The 23709-nt window shown below is 36.0% G+C and overlaps 1 protein-coding gene across 2 annotated transcripts in view; it reads right to left on the reverse strand.

Moving 5' to 3' along the window:
• Nucleotides 1–23709, reverse strand: part of Non2 (upstream activation factor subunit spp27 homolog Non2) — a 545408-nt gene that overhangs the window by 269448 nt on the left and 252251 nt on the right. For both annotated transcript variants that reach the window (XM_090392284.1, XM_090392283.1), the window contains exon 7: nt 3788–3852. In XM_090392284.1, the coding sequence (XP_090248410.1) occupies nt 3788–3852 (65 nt within the window). The remainder of the gene's footprint in view (nt 1–3787; nt 3853–23709) is intronic.

Raw genomic sequence — 23709 nt, forward strand, 5'->3', positions numbered from 1 at the left:
CAACTACAAAGAAAAATCTCAATACAAGAAGATTTGTGAAGTTTTTTTTTTTTTTTTTTGGGAACATTCAATAGCAACCTGAACTGTAAAAATCCAGAAGAAAATCTTAGTATAACAATATGAACTGTACAATTCCAGAAGAATCTTAGTACAAGAAGACTTCAGCAGAGTTTATTGTAGTTTTAATTTTAATTTTTTATTTATTTATTTTATTTTATTTATATTTACAGGAATACCTCGAATATCGCGATTCTCGATTTACCGCGGTTTATAATTTGATACCAAAATTCCAATTATTGTGCTCCAAATTCGAATTATTACGGCCACAAGATCTACGTAGTCCACTACATATGCAACCAGTTCGAGTCGCCATTCTCCAGGTATCGCTCTCTTGTAGCGCTTCGTTTTGATCCGATGGTGCCTTCTCACCACTAACCAGTAACTATCCGCCCTTGCCTGAAGTACATGTGGATATTTATTTCTCTTGTTATTTACCACTAGAATGAATGCTAAAAGAAACAAAGATGATTTCAAGTCAACAGCTATCAAGAAGAAAGGTAGAGTGATCAGCCTAGAAGATAAGTTGCATATGATAAATAAGTATGAAGCAGGTATAACCAAAGCCAAAATTGCAAGGGAGTACGGTCTAAATGAATCAACTGTTCACCATATTTTAGACCACGCTGCAAACTCTAGGGCTTCAATCTAGGACTAAAAGAAATTGAAAAAGGTGATGTTCAGGACCTGCTTCAGTCATATGATAAGGAGCTGGATGATGCAGACCTAATTAACCTCAAGAGAGAGAACGTGCTTACGATGCTCAAATCAATAATAATGACGAACAAATTGACTTGGCACCGAAGGAATTTACCCTCAAAGAAATGGACGAAATGTTTAGAATTGCTGAAAATTTTAAAGAAAAAATCTTAAACGGCGATCCTAATCTCGAGCGATCACTGAAAGTTCATCAGGAAATTGAAAATTCCATCCGTTGCTACCGAGTTTTATACAAATAAAAAAGAAAGAAAAAATTCCACCAGACAACTCTACACCAATTTTTATCCCAAGAAAGAATAATTGTATGTACTGTATGTACTTCTTATATATAAATAAAGATTAAAGAATAATCTTGTTTTTCTTAATGAACCTTCATTTTTACTTAACACGTTTAACACATTTCTTTTTTACTTGATATATAAAATTTAATTAATAGATTTGAAAAATCCTTGGCATTGATCACCCATTTTACACGCATTATTTATCCCGATTATCATGGATTCAATTACTGCAGTATTTTTCGTGATAACAATAACCACGATAATCGAGGTATTCCTGTATATATATGGAAATAAGTTTTTTTACCTTGGGTAATGTATATTAGGGTTACCAAGTAATCTTATAAACTTGGTGATTTTACTCCTAATCCCAAGTAAGCAAACAGTTAAGTTTGTGCCTGAATGTAGTTCAAGTCTAAAGGTGGTGCAACACCAGGGCAACTCATTGTAAAGGTGGGTAAAGCTCTGATCACTATTCTTAGTATTTTCCATAATGTATAGCACACCTCACTAAGAGATGTGGGGTAGTGACCCCACCTATAATAATGTATTGCAGTATACATCTCTTAGTGAGATGTGTTTTACATTAAGGAAAATACTAAGAATAGTGACCCACCTTTACAATGAGTTGCTCTGGTGTTGCATCACCTTTAGACTTGAACTATGTTCAGGTGCAAACTTAACTGTTTGCTTACTTGGGATTAGGAGTAAAATAACCAAGTTTATAAAATTACTTGGTAACCCTAATATATATATATATATATATATATACATGTGGTGATCAGCTTTTACTCGGTTGTTGTGACACATTTTAAAAAATATAGATTTAATGACTTCAAAAAACCGAGATAACTTATAAAGATTTTAATGAGAAATATTACTAGTTTCGGCTTATAATAGCCTTTCTCAGGTATTCATAAAGGAAAAGAATAGTAATAAACATTGAAGTATCTAAACAAACTGGAAATTACAGGTAAAAGTTGCCACACATGATTGATACATAATTGATAATCACGATGCTCTGAAAGATTGATAATCTTTCAGAGCATCGAGTAAGCATGACATCCAAGAAAGGTAAGGAGTTATTATTTTCTAGATCAGCAATAAATTTTATATTAGGATGTTGGATGTTTAGATGATGAAGAAAATCTGTGAGAGATGTGTGCCCGTGATTCCAAATAATGAATATATCATCAACATATCTTTTCCAAACTTTTGGTTTAAATGAGAAGGAAGATATGGCTTTCGTTTCAAAATCTTCAAGGAAGATGTTAGCTAGAACTGGGGACAAAGGATTGCCCACTGCATAGAGATTAAAAATCTCTATGTACAGAAAACCTACGCATACCAATAGATATCTGCATAATCTTTCTCATCATTTTCCACCACAAAAACTTGGAACTATATCAACCTTAGGACACAGAGCACGCTCTCTCTTGATTGAACAAGATGAACTACAAGAAGAAATAAATCACCTCACTATTATCTTTAAACAAAATGGACACTCGGAAAAAACCATTAAAAAATTTCTTCTGGACCCTCCTAGGCAGTGCACAACAGAAACTATTAATTTTAAAGGTAGCATCTCCATTCCATACATTAGCACAGTCTCTAAAAAAGTAGCTAAAGTCCTTAAAAAATATAATATCAGGACGTTCTTCACCACACTTCCTAAAATCCGTTCTCTAATCAGCCATCCAAAACCTACTCATCACAACCTAAAATATCCAGGTGTATATAAATTATGGTGCGATTGCAATATCCCTTATTTTGGACAAACTAACAAATCTATTGATTTGTTAGAAGAGCATAAGAGAGACATCTCTTACAAAATATCTCATGCAACTGCGTTATGTTCTTTTTTCAAATAATCCTAACGATGATCAACAAAGCCACTCCGTTTGCTGGGATAGATCAGAAAATATTTTTCGCTATGATGATGAGTTTGAAAGGAAAATTGTAGAATCAAGGGAAATCCTGCTGAACCTTGTTCACTTAAATAACAATTTAAGTTATAACATCCCAGAAAGACATGCTGCAGTTATTCAATATTGGCGTTCACGTGAGCCTGCACGCACACTTGCAATAAACAATGGCACGCCTGTTAGAACAACTTAAAAAAATAACATTTTTTTATGTAGCAATCACGTGTGGCAACTTTTACCTGTAAATTCCAGTTTGTTTAGATACTTCAATGTTGATTACTATTCTTTTCCTTTATGAATACCTGAGGAAGGCTATTATAAGCCGAAACTAGTAGTATTTCTCATTAAAATCTTTATAAGTTATCTCAGTTTTTTGAAGTCATTAAATCTATATTTTTTAAAATATATATATAATTTTTTATTTATTATTATTTTTTTTATCACTAGAGGTCAGGCTAAGAAAAAGATTAGTTAGGAATGTAGTTTTAATTTATCTTTCTTAGAGTGCAACAGCATGAGCTTGGTTCCTATACACATGTATCTTTCTGATGATGACCTCACAGGGGGTCAAAACGTCAACTGTTATTTTATTAATAATTAGTAAAATAATCATTTCAGCACATGTTTTGTGTCCCTAAATTCTTAAATATGAATAGTCTATAGTAGTTTCATGTATTTTTCAGAAACAAATATTTTTGCTTTCAATCTGAAGAGGGGAGGGAGGTGGGGGGGAGAGAGAGAGAGAGAGAGCAACTTTGGTTCATTACAATTATTAAACTGAAATTATCTGTAGACAAGAAAACTTACTTCACTGGAGCCAACAACCATTGCTAGTTCTGGAGAGAGAACACATTTTCTAGTATATGTATTTTCTATGAAATAAAAGAATGACAAACATTTAAATTAACACTGTTAAATTCTTGTAAAAAAAGGTAAATTAGATAACTTTAATTCTACCCATATATTCATTTTGAAAGGAATAAGGATTTTGAAGACATGGTGGAAGTACACCAAAAATGAACTCAGATAAGGCACTTCGCATAAGCTCTCCATAGTGTGTGTGTCATCTATTAAGTTGGTTTTACAACTACACTTTTCTATGGTTATACAGGTAACCCTCGTATAATGCGGATGTTAGTTTTCATAGAAATAGCACATTATAAATCGCATTATGCGAGACTCAGATCACACAGAAAAATTAGGGTTATGTTCCAAAATCGTTTTTTTTTTTAAATTATATAAACTGACATCCAACAAAAAAATATTTTTATTTAATTCAGGTAATTCATATATGGAATTTAGTAGGACTTTTTTGGGGGGCAAAGTCCTGCTATGCTGCCTCACTGTGGCGGCAGGTGGTGGTGGTGGTGGTGGGAGGAAGGGGGGGAAGCACATCGGTAGTATCATTACTTATGGTAGGGCCTCCCAAGGCGTGAAGGCCATTCCACTATGCCTAGCTAAATGCTAGCAGGCAAAGACAGAAAAGGAGATTATCGCCATCTGTCTTAATTTACTGCCCATTAGACATTCATGGTGAAGGATTTAACACAGCACACCATGCCAGATTGGGCGTTGCCCGGTTCAACAAGGTCCGCGTTGCAATTTGGTAACAGCTCCGGGGATGGCAATGAGAAGTTAGTGACTGGCGTTACCACCACCACCACTATCACTGACAAATATAATGAAAAAACTGGATCCAGATTCAGCCTCCGCAACCATTTAATGACCGGAACTTGGAATGTTAGAACTCTACTACAATTAGGTCAACTCAAATTACTACAGCACGAACTAAAAAGATATGAATGGACTGTTATGGGACTTTGTGAAATTCGATGGTCCAAAACAGGAGAGCTAACAACAGATGAAGGACATCTGCTTCTTTACTCTGGATGTGACTGCAGCGGAAAAGAAGGTGTCGGATTTTTAATACACAAATCGCCACGAAATTCTGTCATGGAATTCAATCCTATTAATAGCAGAATTGCTCTAGTCTGTATAAGAGGAAACCACTCAATATTACCATCATAGAGGGCTATGTCCCAACCACAGTATGGTCATCACAACTGTGAATATGAAAATGAGGGAAATATTACCTACAAAATCAACTCATAAAAGATATAATATAGAAAAATTAAAATATCCAGTGTTCTCCCCAGAAATTTTTACCAGCCAGGCATAAAAAAATTTTGAATGAATTAAGAAAGACCCTTTTTCATAACAAATTAAAATAGTAATTTTATTAGAAATTACTTCAAACAAGGATATTTTATATGCCTGGCTGGTAAAAATTTCTGGGGAGAACACTGGATCTTTTAATTTTTCTATATTATATCTTTTATGAGTTGATTTTGTAGGTAATATTTCCCTCATTTTCATATTCACAGTTGTGATGACCATATTGTGGTCAGTTCCAGGAAATCATCTGGTTCTTGTGAGTTGATAGTTTTTAAATTTTGAGCTTAGAAGAATAAAGTTGATTTGATTGGGTGTTTTACCATCAGTGGAAGTCCATGTCCATCTTCTGGAAGGTTTATGGGGAAATAGAGTGTTAGTAATGGTGAGTTCATTTTGTGAGACAAAACTGATCAATTCAAAACCTCTTTCGTTTGTCTCCCCACAGCCATATGGTCCGACAAATAGGAGAAAATCCTTACCGATGTCTGTTCCAATTTTGGTATTCCAATTGCCCTGAACAATCAAAAGGGCTTTTGATTGTTCAGGGCAATCAAAACCTTAATAATAAGTAATGAAAAACCTTGTAATGCTCACAGCTTAAAATTCTATACATTAATTCTTCTCTTCTTCTTAGAAGCCCAGTTGTCAGCAGTTTTTTTCATAATTAAAATCTGCTGGATCTGGGTCCCTCTGGTGAAATCAGCATCAAATTATTTAAAGTGTTCTGCCTGATGTGATTCATCATACAGATTTTTATCCTTTTTAATGCAGAGAAATCCCTTTCACATTCAGCTGTACTCACAGGTATGGCCAGTCCAACAGCAGCTAGTTTTGCTAAATTTGGAAAAGACTTTGAGCTCAGATGTTGTTGCTAATTTCAGCAGTATTTGTCTTGGATCTAGATTTTTGTATGATTGTCCATTAATAATTTTTGAAGCAAATGCCAATTCTAGTTTAGTGCTTTCATAGTTTAAAACTGCGGGACTTCCGTTTCTAGAATAATAATCAAAAAGAATCTCAGAAGCCTCACGTTGATCATGACTTTCTGCATTGAAAAGCAGGAAATGATTGGCATATCTGGAAATCTTGCTTCTAGGTATTTAATAACTGTGCCTATGTATTTATCATATATTATAGTCTTAAACGTAATAACATTAGAATCTGAATAATCAATGCGAAGGTCTGACCATTCACCTGAAAGATACTGATGAAGATTTTGAAAATGACTGCCAGGAGTGTCTTTCGATTCCATGATGGATAATTTTCTGGCTTCTAAGACTGGCTCTATTTCAGTTAAGTCAACATCATGCCTTTGCCATGATCCAGACAAGTCGGATAAATACGGTAACACATCTGAAAGCATCATTAGTGAGGCTACAAAATTTTATGTTCTGATATATTTACTTAAACCTTCAGCTGTGATATTTTTTCATTCGGTGGCCTCTCTTTCCAATGCAGCAATTTCAAACATCAAAATTATGTCTCTTTCGTAAATGATCTTCTTCTTTACAACCGATACTGTTGTATTCGAGATCCCGATTTTTGTCTTCTTCCGCGTACGGATTGGTGTGAATCAAAGTGAATATCCGAAGTTCTCGAGACTGGCTTGCAATGAAAGAAATTGAGCTGGTCTCACGAGTATCGAGACTCTCCAGTTTGATTTCTTATCACTATTAATTAAAAAATGTCTTAAATTATTTTTCCATTCTAGCTCATTATTCAGCCATGTTAATTCACAACATTAATTAGTCGGGCGGTCAGTAAAACCAGCCGGCAGTTTGCCCATTCAAAAGGTCCTGGGGAGAACATAGAGATCCTCAAATTAAAACAAATTTTTGACACAAGCAACAAAAAATACAATAGAATCTAAAACCAAATATTCTCACAAAAGATAACTGAGACAGCTGAAGAAATTCTTGGATACAAAAGGAAAGTCAATAAACCATGGATAACCAAAAATATTTTAGACCTATGCGATGAAAGAAGAAATTTGAAATCTCATATTAATAGCAGTGATAATGGAGAACAGTATAAAAATATTACTAAGATTATTAAAAAAGCAATCAAACACGCTAGAAACTTATGGATACTAGATGAATGCAAAAATATAGAAGAGGACTTAAATAAAAATAATCCTAAAAGTGCTTTTCAAATTATCAATAAGTTAACCAAATCTTTTACTGCAATTATTGGAGCATAGAAGATGCAGATGGAACTCCTATCATGGATAACCAGAAAATAGTTGATAGATGGAAATGTTACGCAACCAAGCTTTTTCAAAAGAACCCTCAACCGAATGGTATTTTGTCAGGTGGTTCGGAGGAAGGAGATTAATTATCTGCAGCGCAATTGGAAGAACGACGGTCCATTGCGCCCTTTGATTGGAAAAGGCCTAAGTTAGATTCTTGTCATGACAGGAGGAATCTTTATATGGACTTTTTCAATTGAAGGTGAGTTAGCCGATCTCATACGGATGTTGCAGGGTTTTTCCTCCAGGAAACTCGGGTTTTTCATCACACATACAGACAAATCGGCCTCTAAGAACACACGCAATTTACAGACAAAAAATACCAACTGTGGTGGTGGGCAGTAGATGGCGTAAATGCTGTTGATTGGTGGTAGAGGTTCGGTGTGGTGGTAGAGATGGAGAGTTGTACAACAGGTGTCCTCCCGCGATGAGTCTTCGGACTCCTTGGAGGTGTCACAAATAATAATAATAATAATATTAAAAGAAGTCAGTGTAGCAGTTAGCTCCTCAAAAATAGGGAAATCACCAGGGATTGATGGTGTTACAATGGATATGATACGCAAAGGATGTGACATCATTAAAGACACCTTGCTAAATTTATCCCAGGACGTATGGAACAGAGAGACTTGGCCTTCTGATTGGCAAACTTCTGTCCTTGTACCTATTCCTAAAAAGGGAAACAGCAATAAATGGAGCAGCTATAGAACAATAAGCCTTATTAGTCATCCAAGCAAAATCCTATTAAAAATATTATTGTCAAGAATCAAAAAGAAAATAGAAAGCAGACTATCAGATGAAAAAGCAGGTTTCCTGAAGTCCAGAAGTACAATCGACCATATTTTTACAATACATGTATTAGGTGAAAAATACATAGAACATAACAAAATAATCTGTCACAACTTTTTAGACCTTCAAAAAGGTTTTGACTCGATATGGCACGAGGCATTATGGAAAAGTTTAGAATATTATGGTATTGACAACAAATTCATTAGGATTATTAAATCTCTTTATTCCTCATCTGATATGACAAATGATTTTAAAAATTACAGCAGTGAACTGTTCTGGGCAGAATGAGGGGTAAGCATCTTGTCCCTTCTTCTTTTTAATTGTTTTCTGAAATATGTCATAGATGAAGCTCTTCATGAATATGACACTGGAATAGTAGTTGGTGGATTAAGAGTAAATAACTTACGTTTTGCAGACGATATCAATCTTCTGGCAGAAAGTGAAGAAGAATTACAAGAGATAACCAGCCGTGTTTTTGGAACATTAAAAAAATATGGATTATACATAAACCGACAAAAAACAAAAACAATGATAACCTCAAAATCAGACATTGAACTCTTAAAGATACAAACTGATAATAAACAAACTGAGAATGTAAACAAGATCACTTATCTAGGAAGCACATTGAGTCAAGATGGCTGCTCAAAAACTGACATTAAATACCAAAATGCTAAGGCAACCGTGGCCCTACAGAAGTTAAAACCATTGTGGGGAGATAACAGAATAGCAATCGCAACCAGACTAAGACTAATTGACACCTTGGTGATTCTCTTGTATGGTTGTGAGGCCTGCACTTTATTGAGGGAAGAGACTCCTGTCTTTTGAAATGAAAACTTACAGAAGACTTTTGAGAATTCCCTATATTGCTCATGAAACCAATGAAAATGTCCGTAAACTGATTCATTCAATAGACGGGAGAAAAAGGGAAAATATTTTGACAGTCATCAGAAGACAGATGAAATGATTCGGGTATGTGGAGTGGGCTAATGGCATTCCAAAGCAAGCGCTAGAAGGAATCATTCTGGGATCAACGATTAGGGGCCGACCTCGATTAAAATGGACTGATAACATAAAAATTGGACAAATTCCTCCCTTTCTCAACTGACATCAAGTACCAGAGACCGAGATGATTGAAGAAGGCTAAGAAAGAATATCACCTACCAGCCATGAATGACCCAACAGTCCATTTAGGACTATGGGAGAGAAAGAAATTCATATAGGTTAAGAAAACATACAAACTATGAAACAAAATACATAGTATAAACTTATAAAAATACAAATTATATGTAAACTTTATTGCACATAATGCATAAACGTTTTAGGAAAATAAAATAAAGTGCAAATTTTAATCGTCATCACTGTCTTCAAAATGAACATTCTGAAGATGTTCTTTATTTAAGGGTGGCTGGATGTCATCATCACTTGAAATCTCTTGGACATCATTCGCATAATTCTCATTGGTTTTCATACTAAACCGTACTTCGGCTGGTTTAGTTATCAAGAAGTCAGTAATAAGTCCTTGCTTACCATTGTGCTGCAATATTTTCTTAAGTTCATAACATGGAGCTAAACAAATATCCAAATTTCTTCTGAATTTTCCGGAGTGCTCCATTGAGGGATCATTATCCGTAAAATATGAGGGTGGTCTGAAAAGTTCTTGGCCTCAACCATAAATAGGGACATTATTAGCAAGTTTTTTTTTTTTTTTTTTTTTGTAAGTTGGTACATCTGTCATAAGCATCCATGTGAAATTGCAAATTATAGTATAAAGTAGTTTATTTTACACAGCTGTCTGAAACGAAAGTATTGTCTGTATCTCTTGAAATTGATAAAATTGAATATCGTGCAGTTATAAAATTCTTTGTAAAAGAAGTTTAACGCCAAAACAAATTCATTCGAAGTTCATAAAAGTTTATGGGCACTCTTCTCCTTCGTTTTCGACAATTAAGAAATGGGCTGCCAAGTTTAAACATGGCCATACAAGCCTTGAAGATGATCCACGTGAAGGACATCCAAAAAGTGTAACAACACCAGAAATCAACGATCAAGTGCACGATATGGTATTGGATGACTGGCGAGTCAAAGTGCATGAAATTGCTGAGACTTTACACATTTTGAAAGAACATGTAGGATATATTTTGCATGAAGAATTGCATATGAAAAAGCTTTGCGCAAGATTGGTGCCACGCTTGCTCACAACAGATCAAAAATGCACTCGCATGAAAATCTCTGAACAGTGGAGCGTTTTAACAAGAATAAAACTGATTTTGTGCGTTGATTCATTGCTATGGATGAGACTTGGATTCACCATTACACACCAGTACATCCAGAATCCAAACAGCAGTCAAAACATTGGACAGAAGCCGGTTGCTCAGTGCCAAAGAAGACAAAGTCAGTTCGATCAGCTGGAAAGGTCATGGCATCACTGTTTTGGGATGCTAAAGGCATTTTGTTTATTAATCATCTTGAAAAGGTTAAAACAATAACAGAGGAATATTATTCCGATCTTTTAACCAGACTAGATGAAAAAATTCATGAGAAAAGACTTGGTTTGGAGAAGAAAAAAAAAATCAAATTTTACCAGGACAATGCACCTGCCCACAAAGGTGTTTTGGCAATGGGAAAATTAAAGAATCTGCACTATGGATTGTTGGAACATCCACCCAATTCTGCAGATTTGGTTCCCTCTGACTTTTATCTCTTCCAAAGTTAAAACTCTTCCTCGCTGGTCAGTGTTTTTCTTCGAATCAAGAGGTGATTGCAGCTGTAGAGGGGTATTTTGCAGATCTTACTGAGAATCACTACAGGGATGGGATAATGGTGCTGAAGCATCGCTGGAATAAATGTATTAGTCTTAAGTGAGATTATGTTGAAAAATAAAAATAATTTAGCATTTATAAATTAGTTTTTTCACTGTTAGGCTGAGAACTTTTCAGACCATCCTCATACCTTCCTAACTTTCTCCAAGTCCAATCTTGCTAATTTCTTTAAACTGAATTCTTTAACGGATTCATCACAATAAGAATCTTCGGCAGAACATTCGCTACCTTTTGGTTCGACATCATCTATTAATTATATCAGTTTCTCCTCATTGAAATCAATTTCCCCATCAATTAATTCACTAATTTCATTTTCAACTATATTGCAAAAGCCCTGTATGTGGCTATTACTATAAAAATTAATTTTTTACATAAAAAAAAAAGCATTACATATTGTATTGAACTCATCAGAAAATAAAGTGCTAAGCTTGAGATTAACACACATGATTTTTAATGGCTTTCCTGGCAGAAAACGAAGAAAATTTTCAACAATAAACACTCTATACGGAAAACAGCTGACGTAAATGTGTGCTAAAGGGTATTTCCCTTAATATATATTTGCTACTTATAATTGCATGCACGATACGGGCAGATACAAATTTAACGACAATAAAATTTGATTTTTAATTTGCAGGGTAAAAAATATATGAAAAGATAAGGGGTTGTTACCTTTATCAAAACTGCATTGTATAAGTACCACCTTGTACGAGGGTTGCCTGTATATGTTTTTATTATTTTTTATTTTTAGTAAAGCTTGGATATCTAGAATATATTTCCTATTGGGAATAGGATATGTTATGCTTTTCATTATGTCATAAGCAATTTATTCACTTTAACTGCTCTGCTAGTGTTCACTTACATCCCTTCACTGATCTGTTTATTGGACATCCACAGATGCCATATAGTCACGCCGATGCTCGGTGATGTGCCACACCTATCCTCACCATGTGGTCCTGTTGTATGCTTTTTCTTGAGGCTTCAACTCTCTGAAGCTCTGTCACTCCACACACACACACCATCTATCCATCTCATTGACGGTCTAAATCTTCCTCTTTTCCTTCTACTTTTTTTCCAGGAACTTTACCTTCTATTACTGTTCTGAGAAGCCCTCCTGCCATTCTTTCAAAGTGTCCAAGGCATTTTAACTTTCTTCTGTCAATATCCTTAAGGAGCCTTAAAGTTCTACTGATCATTTCTAACACCAATTCACTTGTACATCTTTCAATATATGATGTCCTCAACAGCCTTCTGTAACACCACATCTCATAAGTAGCTATCCTTTTCTTATCTGACTTCCTTAGTTTCTAAGTCTCACATCCATAAGTCAGAGTTAGAAAAACAGTTGCATCCAAAATCCTCAACTTTGTTCCAGTGGAGATCCATCTATCCAGATTTTAGACAAATCTCTGACTGTTGTTTTAGCCATTCCTAATTTTCTTGTGATGTTTTCTGAACAGCAATTCTTCACATTAATAATGGATCCCAGGTATTCAAACTTGCTGACTTCCTCGATTCTTTCTCCATTAAGGTACACTTGTTTCTTAAGACCTTCCCTGTTTGTGTTTCCTTTGAGAACCATAATCTTTGTCTTGCTAGGATTGAGCTGATGTCTTCTGTTATTACTGATCTCATTTACTTTGTCAAGAATTTGTCCTATTTCTTCCTTGTCACTACAGAGGAGTACGGTATCATCAGCATACCTCAGATTACTGATCTATTTACCATCAATCCTAATTCCAGTCTTGAGCTCATACAATGCTTCATATATGCTGTCCTCAGCATATATACTAAACAAGTGAGGAGAAAGTAAACATCTTTGTCTAACTGCCTTTCCAACCTGAAGCCAATCAGTTAATCCAACACCTGTTCTTACCATGGCTTCTTTCCCCCCTTAACAAGTTAGCTATCAACCTGATAGTGTGTTGAGCAAAACCCATTATTTTCATTACTTCCCACAGTTTCAAATGCTGAACACAATCAAAAGCTTTAGAGTAATCTATGAAACACATCACCATAGGGACTCTAAATTCTTTATATTTTTCTATGATCTGTTTAAGACCAAGGAGCTTACCTTTCCTAAACATGTTTGTTCCTCAGCCATCTCTGCCTCAATCCTATTTAGAATGATCTTAAATAAAATCTTGCTTGAACTGATATTAAATTAATAGTTCTATAGTCTTTGCAATCCTCCATATCTTCCTTCTTATGTAGTGCTATGAAACTGACTTCTTCTAGTCTCTAGACCATGATCCTGTCTCCCACGTCCTTGAATTAACTCTGCAGGGATTCCATATGCACAAGCCTTATTGCTGTCAAGCTGCTTAACTGCTCTTTCAAGTTTGTGCCAAGTGGAAGAGGTTCCAAATTGGAATTTTCCTGGTGAGAGGGCTCCTTCAAAATTTTTTTTATCCACTCAATTGTATAGTTCCTCACAGTATTCTTTCCATCTGTTTTTGATTTCCACTACTTCTGTTAGCAGTGCTCCATTCCTGTCTTTGATGACAACTTAAACTTGTGCTTTACGTCATGAGTCAAATAAAACATCCTTTTATAATTGTGCCTTATCATAAGAAACTCTATCTCTTCACATTTATTAGTATAAACCTTTTCCTCATCCTGCTTGATGGCTATTCTTACTTTTCTATGTAATCTCCAATATTCTCCAGTTGCTGTCTCTCTGTTTTACCAACTGCCTTCTTTTGATTAGTTCCCATGTTGAATCTGATATCCATGGATCTCTTGGTCTTCTTATTGGGCCAAGATACTCTTGGCTGTATCCTTTCCATAGCATTTCTGGTGAGTTCTCCTCACTAGTCTCCAAGAAATGTTTCTTCTGTGAATGCTCTAGGAATTACTCTTAACATCCAGTCTAGTACAATGTGCCTGATTTGAAAGTTTTTGCAGTCTTAGTCTTTGGTTCTTACTAGCTGATGGTGTGCACCACAATCTGCTCCAGGAGAAGTATGCACATCAGAGATGTTTGGCTTCCACCACTGTACAGCTAAGATGTAATCAATCTGGTGTCTTGACCTATCAATGTTAGGCATCCAAGTATAGGTTTGTCATGGGTGTTTCTGAAAGCAGGTATTGGTAATAACTGATATGTTAGCATGGGATAATTCCAACAGTCTTTCACCACAGGTGTTACGTTCACCCAGTCCAAACATGCCACACTCAGACCCAACTCTCATACTCTTTCCCACTTTTGCATTAAAGTCCCATAAGATATGAAGTATGTCTCTCCTTGTAGGAAGTCCAAAACAGTCTATAAGTTTTCATAGAATTCCTCACTATCTTCATCATCTGCATAGGGTGCATAAACTACCATGATTGATACATACATAGGATGAGCCTTAAGTCTAATACAAAGTATCCTGTGATTAACTGGATTATAACAGAAGGATTTTTGCCTGAACTGTCTTTAGTATCACAGCTATACACCCCATGATGCTTTGAGTTATCTCCTGAGTAAACAACTAGCTTATCATCCTGTTTTTTAAAGTGACCTTCTCCATTCCATCTGGTCTCTGTAATACCCAGGATGTCAATTTCATACCTATCTCTTTACATACAATCTCAAGAGTAACCACCTGTAGAGCCCGAACATTCCATGTGCCTATGTAAAATTCCCCTCTAGGATTAATCATATACTTCTATATTTCTCTTCACAATATTACTGACTTTTGTTGAAGACTGTAACATACTTCTCAAAAAGGACCCTCTGTCTAAGCCCCGAATGTGTCTCTGATAATTCTGTGTGCAACCTATGAAGCATGAGATGTATTATAAGGCACAACCTGATGGTCTGTACCACAGTCTGGAGTGAAGTCACTGCAAGAGAAAAAGTGGTAGAGTTGTAGGGGTCCATTCCACATGTCTGGTAAATTTTGTTCCCAAATTCATCCCATGTTGGCCAGACAGGTTGGGACTTCTGCCTACTTATGTGACTTATGTACAGACTCCCACTGCATGTCACAATTTCTGCATAGGAGAACCAATAATACAAAACAGCACTATCTAGTAATGAAATTAAATTATGTGAAGGATATTGTATAGCCTTCACATAATTTCCAGTTTTCATCCAAATTATTTTTTTTCTGAGAATAAAACCTTCGGCTTGGGAGTGACCTTAGTTTGCACTACTTAAAACACACACACTCAGCCCTATATATTCACCTTTCATTAGTTCATTTTGGTTTCACTGGCCTTACAGCTCTTTTGAACTGTTCAGTTCTCATCAGACTAGACAGAAATCTAAGTGGGCAAAAACCTATGTCTAACAAAAGCAATTATCTTGTGTCAGAAAATTATATTTTACATCAGTGAAAGCTTGATAGTTGCATATATAAATTACTTAAATAAAGAGTCAAAGACTTCACTCTGGGAATAGCAAATAAACTAAACACACTAATAAATGGTGAGCCTGTGGATCGCATAGGATGAATTCTTTTTTAAGTAATACAAACCAAGGCAACTCCAACTCCCATCCCAAAGGTTAAACTTAATCTGGCTGAAAAATCCGAATATAATATAATACCATATCATTCATATTGTTTATTTACTATTACCAGAATAAAACCTTTGGCTCTTTAAGTAAAGTTGTGAAACTTTATAAATGAGCTGAATTTTAAAGACGTCATATGGGCTCTTTGTTATATAATGACATCATATATGGACAAATTCTAGAATGAAGAAAGACTGAAAAATACATATAGTAATACTTCGCCACAATCATTTAATGGAGCCTCTGTAGCTCAGTCAGTATAGACAAAGCCCTTTTGGTTGGAAAGACCTGGGTTCAATCCCTGTCAGATGTAAGGAACCTTTATCTGGTCTCTTTCAACAAAAGGTGAGTTAGCCAGTCTCATATGGAGGTAGGGAGTTTTATCACCCAGAAACTCTGGGTTTTTCGTCCTAGAACAGGCAAACTGTCCCCGTGCACACACGTTGATTACAGTCGTGAATATGTCTCAGCCATATGCTTGTCCCAAGCGAGATAAAATTGGGGGGGGGGGGGGGGCAATGGTGAACTACCCTGTAAAAATTTCACCAGGAATACTTTGTGAGCAATGCCTACAAAGTCACCTAGGGTTGGAAACGTCTGAAGGAATAAATCATTAAATCAACCATTTAACAATATGAAACGGTGAAAATTCATAATCAGATTGTACATAAAAACTTGGAAACTCTCAAAAAAAAAAAATTTAAGCAGCTTATAAGAATACACACCCATGGCATCAGAGTTGTCTGAGCTTGCAGTAACTAAAAGACATGAGAGCTGCCTAGGCACCTGTATATTCACCTATTCTTAGTGCATGTTTTGATTAAAGTTTTGCTGGCCAGCCTGATACCTGTTCCTAACTGTTGGTCTCATCAGAGATCAGACAAACACCTTAGAAAAACTCATTCAGTAACAAAGCAATTCTGTCAGAGAGTTGTATTTTTTTATAAGTGAATGATGGTTGGTGCAGAAGAGGAAAATGTCTTCATTTTGGTGTTGTAAAATAAAGATATTAATCCATATCTCACAACTGTGTGTGTATGTATGTATGTATGTTAAAGAACTCTTTAACATTCTTTAACATATTATACCCAAGGTAAAAAACTTTCTATATATATCAACATTAGAAGTTTTAAGTGTATGTGTGTGTGTGTATATATACAGAGAGAGAACGATAAATTATGAAACTCTACTTGCCATATGAAAAAATTACTTGCCCAAGAACCTCATTTTTAAATTATAAGCCCCAATAAATTAATAGGAGTTCTACAAAAAAGATTAACAGTAATGTATAACGATTCGATAAGTTAAGTGTTTTTTTTTTTTATTAAATAAAAAATATATTGTATCCAGTCAACAACCAGTTCATCCACACAAATCAAATTTATCAGGATGCACAAACAAACAAACAAACAAACAAGCAAAGCAAAGCAAAGCAAAGCAAGCAAGCAAGCAAGCAAGCAAGCAAACACTTTATTATGCATTTTACAAACATCTGCAGCATAAATTCCAACATCATCACTCTGCCTTTTGGCAGAATGACATAAAAAGAATATTAGACAACCTGAACACTACAAATCACCTAGTACCGATGGCATCTCTCCTGTTCTGATCTGTGCCTTTGTGTGTTCTGAAACTGCCTGCCTGAGAATGCCAAATTTACAATTCCCTGATTTTGACCTTCTGTGGCCGAAGGTTTCCTTGCCCCACTTACAAACCCTGAAAACCACAAAGATCTCTTGACCTCCTCTCCATGAAACTCAATCATCTAGAATCCAACTATCCAAACTGTGAAGTCATCATCCTAGGTGACCTGAATGTACATAATCCAACACTACAGATCGAGCAGGATGTGATGTGATGTGGAAGTTTTGCCACAGATAATCTTCTCTACTTTTCCAATACCCCTGATCTGTTTTCATCAGTTCTTCCAGACACACCATAGCAGACCACATTCGCGTGCAAGTTTCCAGTCTCATAGAACACCCCTCCCCTGACCACACTCAACCTTGTGTCCTTCGGCACTACAAAGGCACAAAGTGGGATGATCTCTGGTATCAATGTATTCATCAAGGCAAAAAACTCTACTTTGTTTCCAATACTCTCAGCATTCATGTGCATGTAAGTTACCTACATGCTTTTTTGTATCCTCTTCCACCAAATTACACCTGCACTGAGTGAGTTACAGAGATCATCCCCAGTGGCATAAAGGCACTCATTCCCCATTCCATTCAAAATTCCCATCCACTTTCCAAGCTCTGGTTCAATAGAAGATGTATGAAAGCAGTTGAAGAAAAAACTCAGCTTACTGCAGGTGGCTTGCATCAAGAACCTGGGCTTCATATTCAGTCTACGCGAAAGCACACAATAAATGTAAATCAACTATCAGCAAATTCAAATCCAACTTCATAAAGGCCAATAGCAGAAAACTCGTCTCTTGTCCAAACAGTAGCCATGCTTCTAGTTCCTTGCAAAAGCCATCGAACACGACTTCTGTCCATGCCACATCTCACCTATCCAGATGGCACCACTGTTACGACACCCAAAGAAAATGTTCACATCCTAGCACGACTCTTTTCCCTCTAATTCCTGCATAGACAATAAAGGCAAATCGCCTCCTTCCATACCAGTAGCTGAGCACTCTATGCCTCCTGTGGCCTTTTGGCAGAAAGACATAAAAAGAATATTAGACAACCTGAACCCTACAAAGTCATTTGGTCCTGATGGCATCTCTCCTATTGCACTCAAACGTTGTGATCCAGAGCTAACATCTATATCGTCTCTTTTATACTCAGCTGGCACTTATCCCAAATTGTCGGGATATGTTGAATAACATATATTCAACCTATTCCAAAAAGGTGAGACAAAAGTCTACCATCCAACTACCAATCAATCGCCTCAATACTCTCCAAACTAATGGAGAAAGTTATTAAGGGTCAACTTCTCCACTGCCTAGAAGTTCACCAGTTAATCAACAACCACCAGTATGGATTCTGCCAATCCTGATCCATGGCTGATATCTTAGCCATCTCTCATTACAGGACACATGCCGTAGAAAGGTTTGGAGAAATGTGTACTGCCACCCTTGGCATTTCCAAGGCTTTCAATTGTGTTCGGCATCAAGGCCTGTTTTGCAAACTGCCTTCCTTACATCTACCTGCCACCCTCTGTAACCGGATAGCCAGCTTCCTCTCTGGTCATTCGCTGTGTGTCTGATAGCACCCTCTCCTCAAGCTTTACCTCGAGAGGGTGCTATGCGAATGCTGGAGTGCCTCAGAGCTCCATTCTCTCACCCACTCTCTTTCTCTTAAACATAGATGACCATTCATAGCTGTGTTGATGACAGCACTCCTCATTCATCCCTTGCATCAAAATCTGCAACCAGTGATTTCCATACACTCCTTCAGTAGGGCAAGAATAACTTAGTCACCTTTAATGCTGCGAAGACACAGTTCCTGCCTTTTCTCTCAAAAATGGGATCTCAGCTCACCTTGCCTCATCCTCAGTAATACACACATCACCAGATAGGATGAACTATCTCTCCTTGGACTGACATTTACCTCCAACCTCTATTTGCATAAACATATCACATCAGTAGCTTCTAAAAAACTAGTCATTCTTTTCTACTCAAGAAGCTATTTTACACTCGCCCAGCTACTAGTCATATATAGATCCTAAAACCTGCCATTCCTTAGAATGATGTTCATATATTGGGGGGGGGCACCTGAAACCTTAAAAATTCTTGATGCTGTCCAGAAGACAGCAATTCGGCTCATAGTTGACCCTTCCCTCAATAGCTTACTTGAACTATCTTTTCTTAGACTAACATTTACCTCCAACCTCTCTTGGCACAAATACATCACATCAGTAGCTTCTTAAGCTTTTAAACATCTAGGCATTCTTTTCCGTGCAAGAAGATATTTTATACCATCCCAGCTATAAATTCAAAATCCATCCATCCTTAGAATACTGTTAACATATTTGTGGTAGTGCACCTAAAGCCTCCTTAAAAATTCTTGATGCTGTCCAGAGGAGAGCAATCCATCTTATAGATGACCCTTCCCTCACAGGCTCACTTCAGCCACTATCTCACAGATGCAATGTTTCAGCTCTGACTCTCTTCTTTTGGTACTTCAATGGTCACTTCTCCAGTGAATTGGCAAACAAAATTCCTCCACTTGATTTTAGGCCTGTTAATCCCTTTATAGTACAATTGCCAACTCATCAAACCTGCTTCTCCTCTTCCTCTTTTTTTTCGATCTACCTCTGTTCTCTGGGACAACCTCTCTCATGGTGTGTTTCCCAACAATTTCAAACTTCGGCTCTTTAAGAATGTCCATAGGTTTCTTCTTTCTCAACCCTTATCTGCAACTAACACACGGCACTGATGTGCTATAGGTTCTTGTACCTTTCATGTCTAAGATAAATAAATAAGATAAATTCTGCAGCTACTCACCATGAGCAAGCTTATTCATCAAATCCTGTATAGATATATGCGTGTATCTTTAATATGCATTTCTGTTTAGTAGTGATTATTTTGCATCATTGAAATGAAGACTTTTGGACCCTTTTTTTGATAAAAGGCAAAATTAATTTTTGCTTTTTTTAAATATGTTACAGCTGTCAAATATTAAAAGTACAGCCAAAAGGCTTCAATCTGGTATTAATAAGACACTAAGAATGGTATCAAGGATCCATCAGTATTTTATAGCCAAATGTAAAAACATTTTCAGACAGAGCTTATGAAAACATAACTTTCTCATAAACTCTCTGATAATTTTTCAAAACTAAGATTTTCCATATTTGGCTAATATAAATGGATATATAATATCCATTTATAGAAATGGATAAAATACAAATGGATATATAATATCCTCTATTATAGTGTCTTATTTTTTCAAAATTACTCTTTGCTCTATACTTTAATATTTGATAATGCACCTACCTAATGAATTTTTGTGAGAGGATTACTAATGTATATTTAAAAGAAAAGTTCAATGCATTAATAAATGGTAAGCTTACAACTGTTGTACAGAGTTTATGTACTTTAAATAGTGCAAGCAAAGGCAATTAAGATGCCAATGGTTATGTTCTCATAAGTGCTCTGGTAAATTTACTCTTAATTAATCTTTAAGTTTCTTTCTATATTTGGCTTTTCAATATAAAAGCTGTCATTAAATTTTATAGGGATCATTTATTAACAAAAACAATACAGTATACAAATTAGAACATATATTTCACTTATTTCCTCAAATACCAAAATAAGTAATTTTATTTTGAAGTTGCCAAGAAATTATCTTCTGGTTTAATCTTTTTTTTTTCCAAGTGTAAGCAAACAAATATAGTTCATGTAAAAACTTTCTTTGCACAAACTTGAAAAAAGGATTAAATGAATTATAATTTCTTGGTAACTTTAATTTAATTTATAACCAAGTGGAAAAACTACACACACACACACACACACACACACACACACACACACACACACACACACACACACACACACACACACACACACACACACAAAAAAAAGTTGTGATAAATTGTGATGTAGGAAAAGAAATCTTTGGCCGTTTTTGGGAGAAGTCTATGCATAGTTTCTTCATAAATATTTCGCTGTCTGAAAAAAAACTCTTTCATTTAATTGCTAGTAGTAGCTGGTGCAAAAAAAAAAAAAAAAAAAATCTGAGAAATTGTGCTCGGGTGTAGATTTTTTTTTTTTTTTGTATAGTTGAGTATAGCATGTTGTCCAATGCAATCATTTTGACCATTAGTGTAATACAAAGCTCTTTTCTTTTTTTTTTTTACTTTATTTGTTAATGTTAAATGTTTTTGTGGATTTACTTTAGATACTTACTTATTCCTTGTGCTTGCATTATGGCTTGATATTTCAGTTTAATTTTCTTTTATAAATTCATTGCTACCCTTGTGCTTTTACATGATTAAATCATAAATGTTGAAAGTTTTTCTACTTGCTCATGAATTAAATTAGATGCCAAGAAATTATATTATTGTTTAATCCTTAAACAAGATGAAACAAAGGATTAACAAGAATATAATTGGCATCTTTAATTTAATTTTTAACCAAGTGAAAAACTATCAGCAACTAGCTCTCTTTCTCTACTTGTATATGTGAAATATATCACTTCTGTCTTACTTCTATCTTGGTATCTATTTTGAGTCTGGCTCCCACATATGTGGTTTTGCACACTTTCGAATATCTGAATATGTCAGGATGATGAGCTTAATAGTGATCCTTTAGGATCACTCAGTGAGATTCAGGTGGAATTTCCAATCACTCTATATAGTAATTTAACAGTACACGGAATTTGTTTCAATCAATACATTCCATTAGATGTTTGCCTATGGAATGGCTTCTACTGACAAATGGCCTCTATCAGGGCCCTTTGGTGAATGCTTTTCCCTCGGAGATGAGCGGTTCTGCTCAGTGGCTGGTTTTGCCTTTCATGGAGTGGAACCACCACTGAGTATCTTTGAGTGATCAAGAGTCAATGAGTAAAAATTATCCTTTGGGTCAGTAAATGAGGATCCAACTACAAGGCATGTTCGAATAAAGACCAAACTTTTGCTATAAAGACTTTATTGCTCATTTTACATTTTAAGTTCCCGTCATGGCCTTTATCAGGGCCCTTTGGTGGATGCTTTTCCCTCGGAGATGAGCGGTTCTGCTCAGTGGCTGGTTTTGCCTTTCATGAGCGGAACCACTGGGGAGTATCTTTGAGTGATCAAGAGTTAATGAGTAAAAATTATCCTTTGGGTCAGTGAATGAGGTTAGAGTGATCCAACTACAAGGCATGTTCGAATAAAGACCAAACTTTTGCTATAAGGACTTTATTGCTCATTTTACATTTTAAGTCCCCTTCAAAGTAGTCCCTCTACTTGTGATACACTGTTCCCAATGTTTCTTCCATTGTTGGAATGCTTCCTTGAGCACACAATTTCTGTGATGGCGTGCAGTTCTCGTATCGCATTTTCCTTAATATCCTCTATGGTTTGGAAACGACGTCTTCTCAAAGTGGTTTTAAGTCTGGGAAACAGGAAAAAGTCTGCTGAAGCTAAGTCAAGAGAACAGCGTGGATGGGGCACAATGGATGTCTGATGTTTTGCTATATAACTACGGTTGAGGAGCAACGCATGAGCCAGGGTATAGGCGTGGTACAACATCCAAGTTTGGTTTTCCCACAATTAGACCTCTTCCTGTGCACAGCATCCCTCCAATGTGCTAAAACTTCCTGGTACAACTCTTTGTTTACCATATGACCACTTGGACAATGACTTCCCAATCAAAAAACACAACCAATATCACCTTGATCTTTGACTGATTCACAAATTACTGAAGTGCTTCTATAGGATTAATTCAGAGGATATTTTTGAGAACAGGACTGGTGGTGGGAGGACTAGAGGCCATCCATGGAGGCTGGGAAAGAGTGTGGTTAGTAAGGGTGTTAGATCTAGGTTTTTTACTTTTAGAGTGGTGAATGAGTTCAAGGCAAAGTATGATAGGTACTGTGTGAATGTTGAATAGTTGATGAACATGATGTTCAGGGCCTCCCTCGATGAGTCTAAGGCCTCCTTAGAGTTGCCCGTAATAATAATAATATACCCACATGTTTTTCAAATATTAGATGTCTCAAAGAAGCGTTCTTGCACTGTTTTGTTTCAACGTGCATGCTCCAGGTGATCGTGGAGAACGTGAGTGCGCGATTAGTGCGCAATTAGTGTTTATTTGTTCAATTTTCGAGATAGTGTCGCTGCTACTCACCAAATTACTAGATACACATTATGATGCAGATCTTGGATAATTTTTTTTTTTTTTTTCTAATGTGGCCCTCAGATTACTTAAGGCTGGATAGCCCTTTGATAAGGGTTTTGAAAGCATATGGTGTGAGGTAGAGGTGGGCAAGACAGGATATTTAGCAGGGTGTTGCTAAAATCAAGGAGCAAAAAGGGTGAGCAGCAGGAGATGTTTAGGCAATTGAGCTCGACAAGGCAAGAAGAATGATTGTTATGGAAGATTTTCACTACAGCAGTATAAATTGGGAAGAGGAAAATGTATGAAGTAATAAGGGAATGGAATTTCTAGAAGTCTCAAGAGATAAATGTCTAAGGCAACATGTAATATAAGGAACAAGAGGTTCAAGAGTTTTGGATTTCGTCATAGCATCAGAAGGGCGGATTA

Source organism: Typopeltis vanoorti, chromosome 5 (genome assembly GCF_054136105.1).
Source record: "Typopeltis vanoorti isolate ZY-2024b chromosome 5, IOZ_Tvanoo_1.0, whole genome shotgun sequence".
NCBI classification, from domain to species: Eukaryota; Metazoa; Arthropoda; class Arachnida; order Uropygi; family Thelyphonidae; genus Typopeltis; species Typopeltis vanoorti.